We start from the raw sequence: 19,608 nt of genomic DNA on the forward strand, positions 1-19,608 counted from the left end.
CACGTCGTCACCTCCCACCTCACACCTGAGAACCAGCACATCGTCCTCACCTCCTCCTCCTCAGCTCGAGGGAAATCATCAAGCCCTACACTAGTTAGCACTGACATGCTACAGGCTGCTAACAGCTAATTTCGCATGTAAACAATGCAGCCATGGTTACATGTATGATCTCCAGACAAACACAGGAGAAAAGTAGTAAAAATATCACTGAAGACACAAAAAGTTTGGTGTCCATGACCAACAATGAACCATACAAAGTAATGATCCACTCCAAATACAAAGATGACGAAAAAGAGACCAAAAAATTTCAAGAAAAAGACAAAGAAGAGAGAGCTGCTGCAGCAGGCAGCTACTTGGGCAGCGCGTTCCAGAAAGCAGAATATTGATCTTAACCTGAAATTTGACTGCGTGTAAACGTAGCCGGTGACGGCTCCTGGACCTCATCCCTCTTGAGCCTGACCATAGTTTGAGTCTGATTACTGAGGAGCTGCTCCTCTCAAAGCTGTCTGTCCCTCTTTGATGCCTCCTCTCAAATCGGTCCTCTTTCCTCACCCGTGGCTCCTGGATGAGACACACCTGTGAGCAGTCAGTACACCTCCTAATGTAGCTGCTCCAGCTGAGGTGTAGTCCTCATGTGGGCAGACAGGTGTGGCTGAGTTGCCTCATGGCTGTTTTTTAACAGTAGGAATCCAGATCCACATGCAGGTCAGATAGTCCTCCTGGTTCCCTTCCCTGTTAGTGTGTGAGAGCTTGGACAGCTGTGGACTTTGGGCCTCTCCTGCTTTGGTCCCTGGGGGTGAATCTGGATGACTTCAGTGAACTCTTCACTTTGTCTCCTGCAGCATCTTCCCCTTAAAAATTTAAAGTGTGTACAACCAGAGAGCTGATAAATATTTGATGTTCTTTGTCTTCACAGTCAATTAGGGATTCATAGCATGAATGTAAGCTAATACACACACTGCGGAGTGTGAGTAAAGACACAAAGACTTTAGTTGTTTTATGTACTGACCCTGACTCTGCCAGCTTTGTCTCACTCAGACCAAAAGTTGACTGTGTCACGCTGTTTTATGGTGGACTTCTGCCTCATGAGGAGGAGCATCATCTCTTGGAGCTGGGAGCGTTCAGTGTGTGTTTCTGCAGCCAGCTGAGGAGTGTGCTCATCAGGATCTGAGCAGTTTGAGGCTCTGCTGCTTTGTTTCACTCGCTCTCACCCCCAGGCTCTGCTTTTATTATAAGTTTCTGATTTATACTCAGCCGTCCTCAATCCCTGCTTTATTTTTGCATGTTTGAGCCTTTTTGTCTTTCCTTAGGAGCACAACTCTTATGTTTACACACACACGCACACACCTCGCATATACATAAATCCCCACATCATCTGCGGCTGTGTAAATGTGTGTAAATCTCCTGCTGACAGCAGCACAACAAAAAGATGAGTGTTGACACTGTTAGTATGTTAATGTAAATTATTCAGAGGAGGATTTGAAAAGGCCTGACAGGAGCAACAAACGGACGCGAGGTTGAGCCGTCTCTAATATCAATGCAAATGCAGTCAACTTGCTGAAGTGCTAGCTGCGGCCGTGTTTTATGCTGAAAAGTTAGCGTCCGGATCAGAGCGCCCTGCCTCCAAACTTTGAAAGAGATTAGATGTGGAGGTAAACTTTACTGATCCCTAAAGGGAAATCAGGTCATCGCCGCAGTAAAGAGCTGCTGGTCCACGAGCAGAGAGGTGATAAAGGATATGAAGCCTTGATAAAACAGGACTGGGAGGCAGCAGCGCGGCGTGTGTGGATATTTCCTGGTGCTGTATGGATAACAGCAGCTTTGGATTAATTTAGACTTTATATGAGTTGGGGTTTGGGACGCCCGTGGAGGAAACACACTAAGTGTCTGTCTGCGTCTTTCAGGTTGGAGGGTTAGCCTCAGAGAACGTCCGCTGGGCCGAGTCCGTGGAAAACTTCAGGAAGCAGGAGAGGAGTCTGTGTGGGGACGTCCTCCTCATCACCGCCTTCATCTCTTACCTGGGATACTTCACCAAACGCTACAGGCTGCAGCTGATGGACGACACCTGGAGGCCCTACCTGTCTCAGCTCAAGGTGGGAGACCCTGACATGACACAGTCTCTTTATTATTCATTCTTTTTAAAGGAGTATTTCACCCTGACACGTCTGTAACATCTGCAGTTTGATCTTCAGCATCAAAATCTAAAAACCCTCTTCATAACTCAGTGAAGCTTCAGGCTCCTCTTCCTCCTCCTTTCTCGTCTTAAAGGTCCCCATCCCGGTGACCCCTGACCTCGACCCTCTGACCATGCTGACCGATGACGCCGACATTGCAGCGTGGCAGAATGAGGGTCTGCCTGCTGACAGGATGTCCACTGAGAACGCCACCATCCTCACCTCCTGCCAGCGCTGGCCCCTCATGGTGGACCCCCAGCTGCAGGGCATCAAGTGGATCAAAAACAAATACGGGGAGGGTCTGCGTGTGATCCGCATCGGACAGAAAGGGTAAGAACGTCTGTGTTGACGTTAGCTCGTCATTACTTATGGAGAAGATCTGGGATCCTGATGTTCTGGTCTGACAGGTACCTGGATGCTGTGGAGATGGCCCTGGCAGAGGGGGACGTGGTGCTGATTGAGAACTTGGAGGAAACTCTGGATCCTGTTCTTGGGCCTCTGCTGGGAAGAGAAACCATAAAGAAGGGCAGGTAACTGACGCAATGATCCCTTAAAGGAGTCTGAGCTGATTGTTGAAGCTGATTTGTCTTAGAAATGTTCAAACATGCAGTGTTTGAACTCATGATGAGAGGATCCAGACCTGGAGTCAACAGGTTTGAGGTTTTTGGCGAAGAGTAAAAACAGGAGAAGCTCGTCTTTAAAGTAGAGTGTGTCTGCTTCGTGAACCCTGTCAGGTCAGAGGAGAGGGACCTGACACCTTCCTGTTTTACTTTCAGAGACGTTCTAACGTGTAAGCAGTGAAGGAGCACAGTGTTTGCTCCAGCACTGTTCGAATCCAGGACTGAAAACCTGCAGAGTGCTCTCTTTGCTCCTGTCTCAGTGACCTCTGCTTCAAACAACAGCAGCCAGCTCATTCAAGGACTTTGGAGCTTTTCTTCTTCTGTTTAGAGATGATGCAGTGCATTTGTGAGGGGTTTTAAAGATTTATGTGTCTTTGGGGAAAGTCAGAGACAGAATAACAGGTTGTTAGTTTCCTGTTTTCTCTGCGATTAGTAGATGAGGAGAAGTTTGTGGATAAGAGGAGCTTTGTACTTAAATAATCGTGACATGGCGTCCACTGGGAGCTGTACCAGACACAAACAGGAGGATGTGAGACAGTTTTAGTTAGAGACGGGTTGTGAGTGCTGAGCTGCTAATGAGGACTCTGCTGTCAGCATTAGCTCTTCTTCTTGTCGTCTTGTTTGTCCAAACAGGTGCATAAAGATCGGAGACAAGGAGTGTGAGTACAATCCAAGTTTCCGCCTCATCCTCCACACCAAGCTGGCCAGCCCCCATTACCAGCCTGAGCTGCAGGCCCAGTGCACCCTCATCAACTTCACCGTGACCAGAGACGGTTTGGAGGACCAGCTGCTGGCCGCCGTGGTCAGCATGGAGAGACCTGACCTGGAGCAGCTGAAGGTGAGAAACAGCACCTGATGCAGCACTTCCACAACAAAGAGGCTTTTTCTTTTCATGTCTGAGGAATGTAAAAGTGAACCTGAGCAGACATGAAAGCAGGATCTGTCAAAGAACAAACAGCCGCTGCGCGTCTGAGTCCTCAGCGCTCCTCTCCTAACATCTCCTCTGAGCAGCAGTAATTAAAAGAAACAGTCAGAGGAGTCAGGGGCCTCCAGGAGCCGGGTGGAGCGCTCTCGCTCGTCATTATCGGTTTTAACGCTTCACGTCGGACGGAAAGCAGCGTCTGTCTTTAAACATCAGAAGAGGCTGCAGGTCCAGGGCTTTGATTCAAAACAATCAGCTGCTGCCTTTGATTCCCTGAAACTAAGTGGATGTGTGATAATTACGGGCTCTGGGTCCCTCACTTAGGGAGACAAGGACTCTGCTGTGTGTGTGTGTGTGTGTGTGTGTGTGTGTGTGTGTGTGTGTGTGTGTGTGTGTGTGTGTGTGTGTGTGTGTGTGTGTGTGTGTGTGTGTGTGTGTGTGTAGCTGTGGATGGGTGCCTCTGGGTTCAGGTTGCATGGATTGGTTCCACCTCAAATTGTCACACAGAAATGCGTGAAATAGTTTTTTACTTTGTACATGAAACAGGAAACAGAGGCTGTTTTTGCTGCAGAGTCACACAGTTCCTGCTGAAACAAAAGCACAAATATTACACAGTTCTGCACCCTTCATTTTTTTTACATTTAAAAGGTGAGCTGCATCCTACACACAGGTGCAACGAATACACCAACTAAAATAGGGAAGCATTTGATTGAGCTGCATTATTTAAAATAAATATATATATATTTAGTTAAAGGGGCTGTGAGGAGTTTCCAAGTGATGTTGAAAAAGTCTCCCTTCCAGATATATACCTGATCCTAATCCACACTTTAAAATGAGATTATCAGCACCAATATTAATCTTTAATTTATCTATGACAACAGCACACCAACTGATGAAGTTTAGCAAAGAGAAGAGAGATCTATGTTTTTCTCTGCTGAAAACGATTTCTGTGATTAATTTTGTAGTGATGGTGGACACTGGAGCCTAACTGTCAGACAGAAAAAGGACAGAAGAGCAGAAGAAAGATAAACTGGAGAGAGATAGAACACGAGCTAAAGGCTAAAAGGGCTAAGTTGTTTGTGCTAGTGTTCATTTCAACCCACAGTCAGCAGTTATTCTGCAGTGGTCTGTTCATACTTGGGAGTCTATAAATAAAATGAAGAGTGAGGTTACGTTAGCTCTGCTTGGTAGATGACTGGCAGGACAGAACCAGAATTTACTGATGTTACACATTACAGACATGTCTTAGAGCACCGGGCTGTCGGCTGCGCTACATATAGACAGCTACTAAACTACATTCAAACTGATAGTGTTTACTTGTTGTTACGTTAGCCTACAGATACGTCAGAGCACAGGGCTGCCAGTAGCACTACATATAGCCATCTACTACAATATTTGCCTGATGTCATGTTTCAAACCATAGCGCTACAAAGCTGTACTGATAAATACCTTACCTCTGCGTGTGGTATCAAGTTAAAAGTTGTCTTGAACAAAGAAAATATGTTTCTATCCAATCTCCATTTAATTCCTAAACAAACACATCTCCCTAAAAGTAATTTACAACAGTGTGTGTGAGACTCCAGGCCAGAAGGTGGCGAGGCAGTCCGATTAAAACAGATCCTTACATACCATCTCTAACCAGGTAAAAACTTATTGAGATATAAAATCCCTGACCAAGAGGCAGCAGAACTTTCAATACTCAACACATTAACTCAAAAACATTTGTATATTAAACTGAAAAAAGAATATCAGCAAGATTAAGAAGCAAGCAGCTGCTCTGATGCACAAAGCATACAGGCAGTGAGCTACACACTGAGACCACACATTGCTGAGTGGAACTGAAAGCTTCATGCATAAAGGTGTTTATAGGTTTCTCCATCCAACAGTCCCTCCAACCAGACTTCTCTTCATTGTTTCAAAGTAGAAAGTGGATGAAAAGTCTGAGTAAATCCAAAATGGTGGAATCATAAGTAATAGGGCTGGAATTTGTGTACCTTAGGAATATTTATCCAACGTGAAAGACAGAATTGAAAATCCACATTACTTAAAGTTTCCAGGTGCGTTAAAAACTCTAACACATCATAGAAACAGAGCTCTAGAGCTTTTTTCCTCACGGAAACGTTACCTGGACGTAAACTAAAGTTTCTTTATTTGTTTTTCCTTTTTACCGTCACCATGGCTGATAGAAAACACGATCAAAACACTGAACACAGCCTACGAAGGAGATCCTGATACCTGAGTGTTTCAGCTGAACAGAGACAGAGATTTTCTCTAGGTATACACTGAATAAATAAATCCACTGAGGAGTCAGTTTGTTTTCCTACAGACTGTCAAACCAACACACTGTTTTTGTTTTTGTTTTTTTTACAGCCAGTGGAGTCGCCCGTTCAGTCTCTTTGCTGTGATCAACCTTTTTAATTGATGTTGAGATGTTTTTCTGAATGCAACATCTTCACAAGTCATTTCTTACATTAACTACCCCGTGCATTAGCATTCAGTTCAGTTAAATGAAATCAATATGTTTTGTCTTGTTGTTACAAACACATCAGTCAGTTTGCTGCTTCTCTTCCACACAGCTCCTGACTCATAAACTGATGTGAAGTATCATCGTCTCAGGGAGGGGGAGAGATGATTACAGAAGATGAAGTTTGTTATATTTTAATGTCACGGGTTGTTTTGGTGTTTATCTGTGAAAAATCAGCCATCCAGCTAATAATCTAATCACGCTGAATCGAAAACTCAAATGGAGTTTTGGATCTCTGAGGGCTGGAAGGTCTGACGCTGCAGCCCGGCTCTGCTCCTCTGACACTCCTCCATTCATCATCACACTCCTCAAACTGTGGGCCTGTGTTTGGATGTTCTCCTCCATGAGTTTCACCTCCACAGACTTGTTCACACATCCACCTCTGCACAATCAAAGCCCAGGCAGATGGGCCGTCTTTAGGGTGTGTGTGGCTCTCTGATGTTCTTTGTTGTTGGGACCTTGGACCCTGGGCTGAAGACAGGGAGAGGCGTCGCTCTGCTGGGCTGAGGAGTGTCACCAGCTGGAGCGCTCAGCTGTCACCTCCACTCAGAACTAATGGGCGACCAGGCTCCATCCAGCAGGTTCCTCTGGAGGAGTAATGAGCAGCAGATAGTTACGATATCCAGGGTTCAGTCCGTGGTGTGAATGTAAATCTTTGTAATTAAGTAAAAATTCTCCTGATCAAAGCCGCAGCGCCTAATGATGCCTCGCTCGTCTCATCCACAATCTGCTCTTTTCATGTCAGCTGTTTGAAAGGGATTGGCCGATGGCGCTACTGTACCAGCAATTAGACAACGCATTGACACACTTCCAGTGTTCCTTAAAAGCTGCTCTTGTTAGCGAGAGGGGGAAAGGAATTATTAAAAGCGTCTTCCGTTGAGAACTTGTCTGGCTGACGGCTGAGATCACAACCACAGATAGCGTGGGAAGTCTGTGAGCGGGCCGGCCGGGTTTACTCCAACACCATTTGCATTTTGATGGTTTTCAGGAGGTGTCCTTGTTTGCGTTGGGCCTCTGTGGGGAGCGCTTTACTCAGACCTGTAGGCTTTCATCCACCGAACAAATCAGCATTTTTAATAAACACAGAGAGAAAAAAAGAAAATGCCAGGGTTATTTTCAGCCCCGTGTCCCTTCAGCAAAATCCGACACAGAAGAAGAGAAATGTGATTTAATGAAGCTTGTTTAATTAGCATTTCACTGAGATTGCAGGGTGAGAAAAAACAAGATCTGGAGCTCACTTATCATTTTAATTAACAGTAAAAGTTAAAGGTGGGAGGCAGGCACCTTCCTATCACAACACAGCGCTGCAGAAGGAGCTGCTGAAGAGCTGCAGAATGAGCTGCTGAGCGGCTTTTTGTTGTCGGTAAACAACTTGACCTGATAACAATCAGCTGATAGCGGAGCACAAATTGTCTCTACCTGTTTCCATCCTCTCCATGACTTGCTGCCATTAAAGCTTTAATGAGGTGAGCGTCGCCACTGAGCCGTAAGACGACGCCGGCATGAAGGAGCTCTCGTTTAGCCCAGCCAAAGACGGCCTAAGGAGCTTAAAATGTCAAGTTGCCTTTTTGCAGAGGGCACGCGGGGATCAGTCTTCAACCTTTCCCTCCTCTGCGCCTCCCCTGCACCTCCCTCTGCAAATATAAGAGAGCATGTGTGCATTCCTCACCGTGTTTGCTCCACCTAATGAGAGCTAAAACTTCCTAAATTACCTTAACAGGGCCGCTCCGTGGCGCGCTAATCATTCGCCTAAAAAATGATAGATGTAATATCTCATTTTAATCCCAATTAGGCTGTTCTGCTGACTGGTTAATTGTTTGTTTTTCCCAAGCAAGGGTAATTACAAGTACAATGTGCCGGAGGAGAGCGAATCGTTAAAAAGTGACTCATTACTGGGTCCAGTCGGAGTGTTTTAGCGTGGATAGTTTTTCCCCTCAGGAGCAGCGAGTCTGGGTGAGTTTGAAGGTCACAGTTGACTCACACAGGCCAACGTCTCCGTTTAAATGTCCACCACTCAGACCCGCTCTGCTCTTTTCTCTCTGCTCAGGGTGCAGGCATGTCAGCGCTTTCTTAAAATGCCACCGATCAGATCATTTTTTCCTTTACTGTTCTGACAGAGGGGCTTTTTTCTGCTGCACTTTTTATGTTTCAGTACTGAGGGCAGAGGGGGAGAGGAGAGAGTAAAACAGGAGAGAAAGAACGAAAATATGTTACAAGACAGAAATCATGAAATGACAGTTTTTTTCATGATGAAGACGAGCGAAAATCCTTCACTGGTAATGGAGAAACTCAAAGAGCATTTTTTTTTTTTGTTTTTGTTGATGAGATAAAAATGTGTGTGGTGGACTCTGATTGGTTAGCTCCTGTTGGCTCAATCTCTTACTTGTAAACATTCTCTTCTCCTCCAAACATCTTTCTCGTCTGCATCGATGGTTTTAACCCCTGGTGTGCTTCAGCAACTAAACCTCCACCAGCTCCTGGCCCAGCGTCTGTTTCATATTTAACCTTTGACCTTTTTTTTGCTGCTGTTACCATTAAAGCTCTGTGTCTTCAGCTCCATTTATCCTCGTTGGGTGTCCAGTGTGCCTGTCACTGCAGGTACATTTAAGGAACGTCGTAAAAGTGAGACATAGTCTTTGTATTATGTCCATAGCACTTTGATTTGAAGCTTGGAGGAAGAATCATTCTCCTGTAACTCCTCTTTTACCTGTCTGTCTCACTGATCATCAGGCTTGACGCTTGATGTCAACTCAGTCTGCAGAAAAGACTTCAGAGAGTTTAGCTTCTGTTTGTTGACTCCACAGACTGTAAGAAGAGGTTAACTGTTAGCATTCATTAGCATCATAATAGTAAACAATGTGGCTAAAACAGAGCGGGTGAGAAAAGCTTTGGGTTACTGGTCTCTGCAAAGAAACTTTAACCAAGAAGTTCATTCTGGGGAAGTGAACGGCTGCTTACGAGCTGTGGGGCAGTAAAAGATGCCGAGAGATAAAGGGCAGTTACCAAGAGGTGACGGGAGGTGTTGAGAGATGCCAAGCACTGTGGATTACAGCTACATAAGCCAGATCTACTACAGCACTATCCATCGTACAGCATTTGGGGAATTAGTTCAAGGGATATGGATTAATTATAGATGGCTCTACTGAACAACAGAACTTGTAGCAATAAAAAAAATGAACATGAACTAGTTCATTTTTTGGACCATGAACTAAGTTCAAAAGTTTCAAAAATGAACTAAGAACTAGGGCTGTCGAAATGACGTGATCATAACTCATTAATTCAAATTTCTCTTAACGTCACTAACTTGGTCCATGTTTGGTCATAATCTCAGCCCCAAACCAACTTTTTCATTAAATACACAAAGTAACAGCTGGATTTAGATTATCAATGGTTAATATTCTTTCTTTGTGGTTAAACCTGGTTAACTAAGTTTGGATAAAAAAAGATACTTTTAAGAACACAGCTGCAAACATTGCTGGTGTTTCAGTGTAAAGTGTGACCCTGTTAACTGGTGACTGCCATTCAACCATCACTGACATGTTCAGCTGAGAGTCTCCAGTTTGCACGGTCACGCTTTGCTCCTAAACACCTGTAAGTCTGTAACAGTCAGAACTGGGAAAAAGTTGACTCCATGATGTTGTATCGTTTCTGACAGCTAACCACGGCACAACCAGACATTTTTTTATGCTGATCACAGCTTTATCTAGAGTTTAAAGTATGATGATGTAAGTGGTTAAAGGTCTGTCAGAGGAAAGTATAATCCATGCTTCCCCCACGCAGACCTCACCTGGGCTGGTTCCTCAGGTATGTGACGACAGCTGGAGTCAGGCCTCTTGTCCTGGATGTGTTCAGTTGGTTCACTGTTCTATAAACTTCTTATAAAGGCTTTATAACTGAGTCTGAGGCATCAATAAATACATGAAGAGCAATCAGCAGCTCAGAGGAGAGCGTTTCAGCTGTGGGTGAAACTGAGTGTGAGGTTTAACAAGGCAGAGGCTCAGTTAGTTTAACTGTGGTGTAAAGATCCTCTCATAACAGCTACAGGACGCACCGTCGTAAAGACAGAGACCGAGCAGTGATATCCTCAACCATCTCCTCCATCTGAGCTCAGCCTGTCTCCTGTCAGGGGAGCGTTACGCCACAGGAGGGAGGAGCAGCTCCTCCTCCCTCCTGTGATTATACACGCGGGGGCGGAAACAGCTGTGCAGAAATCTTATTACCTCTGCCTATCAGGGATCACGCCACTCACAAACCTTCCACCACCCTCAGCCGACGACAACAGTGGAGTCGGCAAATCTCCCAACAAACCGCCCTCCTGTAATTACAACAATCCAAAGGTCACAGAGGCTTCTATTAAAGGAAACTTCAATAAAGCAAAGTCATTATCGAGCAGAAACAAGCAGCTACAACCGGCTAATGAAGGACAAAGTAGGATGAAGCAATAAAGAGAAGTAACCCCGTCGACTTTGTTCTCTCACGCCGCTCAGACGCTTTGAAAAGTGAAAGTTTCCTTCTGACGCTTTTTTTCCTGTCAGAACAAAGAGTGTTTGAGTTCAAGCTTTATTAGAGGAGGGGAGGCGTTAATCCATACGGTGAGGGAGAGAGTCTGTGTGTGTCAGTACGCAGGACTCTGCATTCTGTCTGAGTTTCTGTTGGAGGATTTTACATTTCCTAACAGCTGTTTCAGAGACGAGTACCATAAGAACATTTCACCAGGAGGTCATCGGGTTTTTACCACTCTCTGTTTCCAAATCAAACATTAAAGACAGGATCTAAAGGAAGAGGTCCAGGTGTAGCTTTTAGAAGGGTTGTAGTTTCAGTTTGTGTCTGTTGAGGCCTTGGTGTCTGCGTGGAGAGCAAAAGCAGGAGGGCCACAAACCTGCGTTATGACATCTCAGCTCCCCATGCAGCAGGAGACTCACTGCAGATAGAAGAATGTGTAAGGAAGCCTCTCACTGATGGAATGCTACCAGAGCCTGTGCACATGTGTATGTGTGTTGGTGTGTTTGTGTGTGTGTTTGTAGTTTATTATCAAAGCTTCCTCCTCCTCTCGCCCTGATTAAAAGTCTCTCCTCATCGACTGATTCTTGGCTGGCAGAGGTTTGATGTCGCTCACCAGATGGAGGCTGGTTAATCTGCCCCACAGCGCCCCCGTGGTTCCTGGGAGCTGATCCAGAGTCTATCGATTCTTTCTGCCTTTGAGTCGTCCTTCAGTTTTCATGTCCTCTCATTGACCCACACCTCTAATATCGTCTACACAGATTACACAGATAAAGAGCAGCAGACAAGTAGAGTGTGTCTGAGAGAGAGTCAGTGTTCAGGGAAACCTGGTCTCTTAATCTGGTCTCAAACAAACCAAAGACTTTGTTTCAGAGTGTCTGACAGTGTTACAGAAAGAGGGTTTGGAACCAGAAACGGCTCCAACAGGTCTGTGTCTCCCTCTGCCTCTGTCTGTTTGGAGGTTTGTACGTTTGTTGGATACAAGCTCAGCTTTTAACACCAGAGTGTCACAGATCAGACTTCAACATTTACAGCCCATTAAGTCAACAATTGTTAAAAATGATCCCACTACAGTACAGAAAATGCTCTACTTAAGGTCACAGATGAACTACTCCCCTCTGGCTCCGGCTCCCTCAGTTTCCTCCTCCTACTCCACCTCAGCACTGCCTTTGACACCATCAGCCACTCCATACTCATCAATCGCCTGCAGTCATGCGTTGGCATTACAGGCTCAGCACTCTTGGTTCAAATCCTACCTCTGACATATTTCACTTCATGTCCATCGATAACTGCAAATCCCATACCACCCCAGTAACGCATGGTGTCCCCCAAGGCTCAGTGCTTGGGTCCCCTTCTGTTTACCCTGGACATGCTACACCTTGGTCACATCAAATGCCATCCCTGACTACATTTTCACTGTTAGACAAACCATACCCAAATGTACATCTCCACCAAAACCATCACTCCCTCCATTCTGTCCACCATCACTAACTGCCTCAACCTGGATGAAGAGTGACTTCCTTAAACTCAACTGCAGTTAGACTGAGCACATTGGTCTGAAACCCCACCTCCAATCTTCCTGTGGCTTTTCTCTCAACCTTGATGGACATATAGCCCCCCCTTTTCAAATCATCAGCATCATCCTGGATCCCACTCTCCTTCATATCACAAATCAAGAACTTCACCCAAACATCCATCTTCCACCTCTGCAACATTTCATGCTTTCACTCCATCCTCTCCTTCTCTACTGCTGAAACACTTAGTCATGCTTTATAACCACAAGACTGGACCACCACCACCACCCCTCCATGAACACATCACACCCATCCTTCTGCACCTTCAATAGCTCCCATTCAGCACCCATTCATCTTTAAGATCCTTCTCATCACCTAAGGAGCTCTCCTTCCTCATACCTGGAAGACCTCCTCCAACATCATTCTTTCACCTGCCATCCCAGATCTCCATCCTCCTGACCTCCGTCACCAGGACCAAGCACCATACCATTGGCAACAGAGCATTGTCCATTGCTGCCCCAAACCTCTGGGGCTGTCTTCTTTCAGACACCCCCAATTCAGACTTACTCCTCTCTTTCAAAATCAGCTCAAACCCCCTTTCAAGATCTCATTCAAGAACAAGAACCTGACCTGATTTGTAAAATGTTGTTGAGTACCTTAAAGCACCTTATAAATCTGATTTATATTATTATAAAAAGTAATCGTACAATGTTTTTTTTTTTCGTTTCAGTCCGACCTGACTAAGCAGCAGAACGGATTCAAGATCACCCTGAAGACTCTGGAGGACAACCTGCTGTCCCGTTTGTCTGCTGCTTCTGGAAACTTCCTGGGAGACACCGAGCTGGTGGAGAACCTGGAGACGACCAAACGAACTGCGGCTGAGATCGAAGAGAAGGTCCTGTTTTTTTCTTTTCACGGTTGTATAATTGTTCCTATATTCTGATACTTCTGAGGTCGTTTGAGTTTGCAGGATCTCTGGCCTGCAGTCATGTGCTGAGGTATAAACTAACCCCTTCCCATGAGTGCATCCTGTAAATACGTCTCTGTGTTGTGGAGAACAGAGTGATCAGGCAGTCATTTTCAGTCTGTTATCTCACATCTCTGCCATATCTTCTCTCAGCTCCTCTCCTCTCCTGTCGGTAAAAACCCGATCATTACACCTGAGCGTCTCTGCTGGCAGAGCCTCCCTGATACTTCAGAGCCCTCCTGAGGAAGCTGGGCGTGCTGATGTGAGAGGAGAGGAGCGCTGCCTCTGCAGATGTTCAGACTTTCGTATAATTACCAGCTTTTAATTGTCATGTTGCTCACACTGAGAGAACATTCCGTCTGCAGCCGTGAAATTGGAATATGTGCTCTTCACTGGAGGGTGTTTTATGGCGACGGTGCAGCTCCAGCGTCTGATTGATGAATCCTGAGTGAGTCTGATTGTGTCTGTGATGTCTTTACTGTAGGTGAAAGAAGCCAAGGTGACAGAGGCTAAACTCAACGAGGCTCGGGAGCACTACAGACCGGCAGCGGCGCGGGCTTCCTTATTGTACTTCATAATGAACGACCTCAATAAAATCCACCCCATGTACCAGTTCTCTCTGAAGGTAGCCGCCTATTGACACGCCATGTTTCCTGGCCGCCTCCTGGGCCCTCACTGAGACCCCTCTTTCCCTCTCCTCTGCTCCAGCCCTCCTTCTTTCATTTGCTCTCTGTGTTTTATGCTCTTTGCCCCGCTGTTATTGTGTTTGTGGCTCCCTAATGTGCTTATGTAGAGCGTAATGTCTCTCATATTGTCAGGCGGCGCGCGCCGAGAGGAGGCGGTCTGAGATATGGTTTCCAATCACTCCTCTCTCTGCAGGTAGCTGCCCCGGCCCGAGTCCCCTCACAGTATAATCAAATAAAAACACATTCAGAGAAAATAAACACCTCTGACCTTGTGAATGAAATGAGGGAGAGTATAATGTGTGTTGGAGCAGAGTGTGACGCTGCTAAATGACAGAAATGACAGCACAGAGGAGGAAATAACCACCGTTCCATTTCCTCTCTGACATTTCAATTTGCACTCCTGAAAATGTGTTTTAAAGAATTACAGAGCAGTTAGAAAAGAGATGAGCTGTCAGGTATCAGATTCATACCTGCACACGTTGATTTGTGCAACAAGGTGAGACGGGCTGCATGCTGAGTGTTAACGCTCCGCAGCTGAAGGTAACCACAGCACAGGACATGAGGAGACCTCGCTCTGATGTGGTCATGATGACACAGCATTCTGTCCTCTGTCTTCATCTTTATTATCTTCATACCTCTGGGCTTGTTTCATCCTGTTGGTAAACAGCTTCATCAGTTTTGTTCCTTCACTTTCACACGTTGACGTCAGAGACATATTTCAGTGTTGTCCCGTCTCTCCTCAGGCCTTCAGCGTGGTCTTCCAGAAAGCGGTCCTGAAGGCAGAGCCGGGTGAGGCTCTGAAGCAGCGGGTGTCTAACCTCATCGACAGCATCACCTCCTCGGTGTTCCAGTACACCACCAGAGGCCTGTTTGAGTGTGACAAGCTCACGTATATCGCTCAGCTGGCCTTCCAGGTAAGAACAGGGCCGGGTTCATCTTCTGCTTGGGTTGTTTTCAGAACAGGAATCAGTCGCTCCCGAGACCGGCCGTCCTGAGACCGTCCGTCCTGTTAGGGTCTAATCAAGCGGAGAGGAGATGTGAACAACTTTTCAGACTCAGTCCTGTTTGTTTTGTCCTCAGATCCTGCTGATGAATAAAGAAATCAACCCTGCAGAGCTGGACTTCCTCCTGAGGTACCCAGTCCAACCAGGCGTAACATCACCTGTGGATTTCCTGTCCAGCCACTCGTGGGGAGGGATCAAGGTACATAGACCTGTATGCTTACTGCTGCTGGAATGAGAAATGAGATGAAATCAGAAAGAAGCTGAGGCTGAAATTCCTCCTCAATGAAGACCAAAACATCAAAAATATCTCTGGCCAGAGTCACAAATTAAAAAAAAAACCCTCCTGGAACTAACAGAACTTTCCATCATGAGAGTTTTTCCTCCTAAAGTCAGTTAAAAATATTGGTGTGAAGTCTGAGTGGTTGAACCGAACAGCAGGGGCCACATAACGAGACAAACACTGAGCCTGGACTGCCTGCATTGAGTTGTTTCACACATTTCATATTTTAGAACGAGACATTTTTCCCAAATGTCAGCTGAATGTGGGGAATATAAAGTCCAATAAAGAAAATTCTAACAATTCATTCATATATTTATGTAGCACCTTTGTTTAAGAGGTGCTTTGATGGATTAACATGGCGGAGAATCTGAGAATTTGATATTAGGCTGAGTGAGGCTGAAGGTGAGTGAGCTGTTATACAGACCAAGATAAAAGACGAGAAAAGGAAATGACATCATCACATCAGGTGAGGAGAGGGGGAGGGGCTGTGAGAGAGACAGAAGAAATAAAAACATCTACCAACCAAGCAAATAATTAAGAGCATAAAAATAGAGTGTGTGTATGAACATGCACATATACACATACTCACACACACAAACACACACACACACTCACACACACATACACACACAAACTCCTACCATAGACTGTTTAATAAATGCATGTAGTCTTCCTGCTTGTTTCTAAAATGGATTTTTGAAGCACATCTGTGGTCACAGTCATATTGGAAGTGACGGGGGCTTCGAGTACAGCTATAGGGCGTCTGCTGGGCCTCTGATTGGGCGAGCTTATGATCTTAATTTCCTCTGAACCACCGAGTTAGAAAAAAATTCACCCCCCGTACAGTGTGTGCTGATAGAGAAATTGTTAATTCAGACAGGAGACGTTTTTCAACCCGGCAGTGAATGGGTTAATTTTTGCTTTGAAAACAGCTGTGTATGTGTATGACACTTCCTTTACTTCCAGAGCCAGCCTCAAGATGAAACTGGAGAAACAGCAGATTTTAGCACTTCAGCTTTGTCTCATAGTCTTAGACCAGAGGTTGCCACTTGAGTCCTACAAATGCAATAAATTAATACATGAAAAAGAAAACACTTATAAAGAATAGACAACTGTTATGACCCCAAAGGTGTTTAAGGGTGTGATAAATGGGGAGGGGTAGAATAGGACCCAGGACAAAAGAGGGAGGGAATTGAAGGTCAGTAAATGGAAAGGATTTATTTACAAAATAATAGAACAATGCAAACAAGCTTCAATTAAAACAGAACCATTAAAAAAATTAGAAGCCAAACCTGTAGAACCAATGTTTAATTGAATAATACAAAGTCTAAAATCTGAAGACCAAGGCTGAACCACTTTTTCAGCAGAATCCATAGTCCTCTTTGTAGACAGCTCACCCACATGCCCGCAGCAGAGGACCCACAGACTCCTAGCTGCTGCCTCCCTCCTGCTCCTATACTGGTCCTGCTGATTGGCAGGCAGCTCCAGGTGAGCCCAATCACCTGGAGCTGCAGTGGAGGCCAGGGCCCTGTTCTACGAAGCAAGTTCAGTCTAGCGAGATAGCCTTGGAGCTACCTCGCTGAACTGAGCGCGGTAGCCGGTGGTCTTGCTACATGGTTTTACGACGCTGGTTATCAACCTCATAAGTGATCCAGCTTGGCAATGAGCACGTGCACGTAATAAGGCGGAGCCCGCTGCATCTGACCAATCACAAACATGGAGCAGTCTGGAGCGTCAGAGCAGGAGAGATAAGGAGCGCATACTTCACACAGGAGGAGCAGGAGGTGATCATGAGGAAGTATGACGAGGTGAAACATGTAATTAACGTTAAAAGCAGCACTGTCGCCGCTGCTAAAGCACGGAAGGACAGCTGGCAGAAAATTGCTGACAGTCTAAATGCGTAAGCGTAGTGCAAAAATAATCTTTTGTGCCATTATCATCCTGAAATAGCACTGTTCACCATGCACTTTTACTGTAACATGCAACATACCTAAATTATTTCTTAGATGAATTTATTCATTTGTTCATTCCTATCGTGTTTACATTTTTTGTGATATTTAGCCCACATGAGCCCTACATGAATTCCTGTCACCATTTTAATACGGGCGATAAAATATTGTCATGGAACAGAAGTGTTGGCATTGAAGATCTTATTACGGCAATGACAGTTCTTCATTCCTTTTAACTACCTGTAGAAAGTGTCATGTACAACCAACCCCTCCCTGGAAAACCGGTACCTTTCATAAAGGTGGTCATTCGAAAAAGAGAGTGGGTCGGTGCGGTCCCTGAAAACTCTCGCGCGCCAGAGTGCTCCTTGGACAATGCAAGCTCTGATGTCCGCGGGATCCTCTTGGAACGGACAAGCCATTTTTTTGGAGGGCTCATTGGTCAGTGGGCGGGGTTTTTATAGTCTGCGAGTTCAATCTGGAACCTAACCTGCCCAGGAGAAGGAGGAGTCTATGGTTGCCATGGAGACTCGCCTAGCTCCCGTGTCGTAGAACAGGGAATCCAGAACCTATCCTCAAAGCTATCTCGCTAGGCAGTAATCCTGCTTCGTAGAACAGGGCCCAGGGCTGCACCTGTAGGAGTAAAGAGGAGGAGGAAGAAACACACAAACACACACAAACAGAACCTATACAGCTGGGGCCGTAACAACCACAAATGGAAAACAAATAAAAAGTAAGTTAAAAGGGTAATATGATGTTGAAGCTAGTCTGTAAAAGTGAGTTATTAGAAGAGATTTAAAAGGTGTTACCTGACTCTGCCAGCATAATCTCCTCAGGAAGGTCATTCCACAGGCGAGGGGCTCTGGTAGAAGAAGCCTGTTCTCCCTTTGATTGGAATCTTGACTTTGGAGTGACCAGCAGAGCTCCACCCCAGGCTTCAAGATGGTTTTTAAGGCTTCAACATTTCTGTGATAGAGCTTGGTGCAAGACTGAAGTGAACTTTAAAAGTGATCAGTAAAGTCTTAAAATCAATTCTAAAACATACAGTGAGCCTGTGAAGAGATGCATGGACAGCAGTGATGTGATGTGATGTGATGATGATGATGATGATGAGACATTTTTACTAAAACCAGACACAAACACTTGGTTTTGGTCTTTGCAGCCTATTTTAAGATCTAATTCTCCGTCCTGTGGTGTGTGTGAGGGACTGCCTCTTTCCTGCAGCCTTCACACCGTGGGTGAAGTAACTTTGTATGATGTCATTTGAGCAGCACGCTCTCTGGAGGACAAATTTGCATTAAAGTCTGTTTTTCACCCGAACCTTTACTGTGAGCACAGGCGGCTCTCAGGGGCCCGGCTCCACTCAGTGACCCCGCTGCGTTGTAACGTTGAAAGGCCAGCAGTCCAAACCCAGAGCTCCCCTAAAGGAGCAGACGTCTGGCGCTGCGGCCCGGTGGACGAGGAGCAGCAGAGGTTCCTTCTCTTGTCAGATCTGTTTAGCAGCAAACCAGAGCCCGGCGGCAGAGAGTTTTTTTAGCCTCATGAATTTTTCAATCTGCTCCGCCTGGAATATTAACTTAACCTAAACCCGCTGAGGGTTTGCAGACGGCCTTTCCCGCCCGCTCCCCGCCTGCTGTGGATGTTTAAGGCTGCACTAATCAAATCCTGTCACTCGATTTTCTTATCGCAGTCGGAAGTGTAATCAGCTGGAAAGCTTTAAGCGGGATAAGATCCTCTGATTGTTGGGCTTTCACCGTGAGGTTAGAGGAGCAGGAATCCCTCGAGACCCCTGGATTCTCCCCGTGTCGGCCAAGAGGCTGGAGGGAAACAGATCGACTGCATTAACAGATGTGTCTGCTGCAGGAGAGCTTCATGGAAAGCTCCGGGCCAGACTTTAAAGGAACAATGACCAGTTTTTGGACCTGAAAGTCCATCTGTGTGGATGTTGGCGCCTTTCTATCTCAAAGTCCATTTAGAGCTCTGCTAATCTGGGTTTGATAATCTCTGAGGTTTGCATCCTCCAGATTTTTTTAAAGATATGGATTGTCCTGATCAGTTTTACAAAGGGGTTTATAAACTAACTGAGATACGTTTGTTCATCACCTGTGTGAAAAGATTCCAGATGTTGAGTGAATTACTAATTGGTGTTCAATAAAGGCTGATTTAGACACAGTCAGGATTAACTTTGACTCAATCTGCAGCCTAAACTACTGTAAAAGTTAAATGTGTTAGACATACTTCAGGGGAATAATGAGCAGGAAGTCTATGCTGCTTCAGGAGAGCACACACACACACACTCTGAGCATGTGTACTTGTCAGTGAGTGTACTCGCTCGTGGCTGCACGGCGTGACACCGCCGTTCTCCTCAGATGAGATAAGGTTCCTGTCAGCTGGGCGTCACAATGAAGCCCTCTCAGCAGACGCAGATTCAGCCCCCTGTCCCGTTCAGAGAGGATGGTGTTTACTCAGCG

The 19,608-nt window shown here is 45.6% G+C and overlaps 1 protein-coding gene across 1 annotated transcript in view; it reads left to right on the forward strand.

Annotated features, from left to right (window-relative positions):
* The window catches only part of dnah9 (dynein, axonemal, heavy chain 9), a 187,644-nt gene that overhangs the window by 127,564 nt on the left and 40,472 nt on the right, over window positions 1-19,608 (forward strand). Inside the window, exons 60-67 of the mRNA XM_074663038.1 lie at window positions 1,905-2,093; window positions 2,269-2,504; window positions 2,582-2,704; window positions 3,428-3,632; window positions 12,985-13,149; window positions 13,706-13,846; window positions 14,651-14,821; window positions 14,988-15,110. Of these exons, the coding sequence (XP_074519139.1) occupies window positions 1,905-2,093; window positions 2,269-2,504; window positions 2,582-2,704; window positions 3,428-3,632; window positions 12,985-13,149; window positions 13,706-13,846; window positions 14,651-14,821; window positions 14,988-15,110 (1,353 nt within the window). The remainder of the gene's footprint in view (window positions 1-1,904; window positions 2,094-2,268; window positions 2,505-2,581; window positions 2,705-3,427; window positions 3,633-12,984; window positions 13,150-13,705; window positions 13,847-14,650; window positions 14,822-14,987; window positions 15,111-19,608) is intronic.

The sequence above is a fragment of the Halichoeres trimaculatus genome, unplaced genomic scaffold (genome assembly GCF_033239565.1).
Source record: "Halichoeres trimaculatus isolate MK-OKI-2021-1 unplaced genomic scaffold, fHalTri1.1 fHalTri1_scaffold_23, whole genome shotgun sequence".
NCBI lineage: Eukaryota > Metazoa > Chordata > Actinopteri > Labriformes > Labridae > Halichoeres > Halichoeres trimaculatus.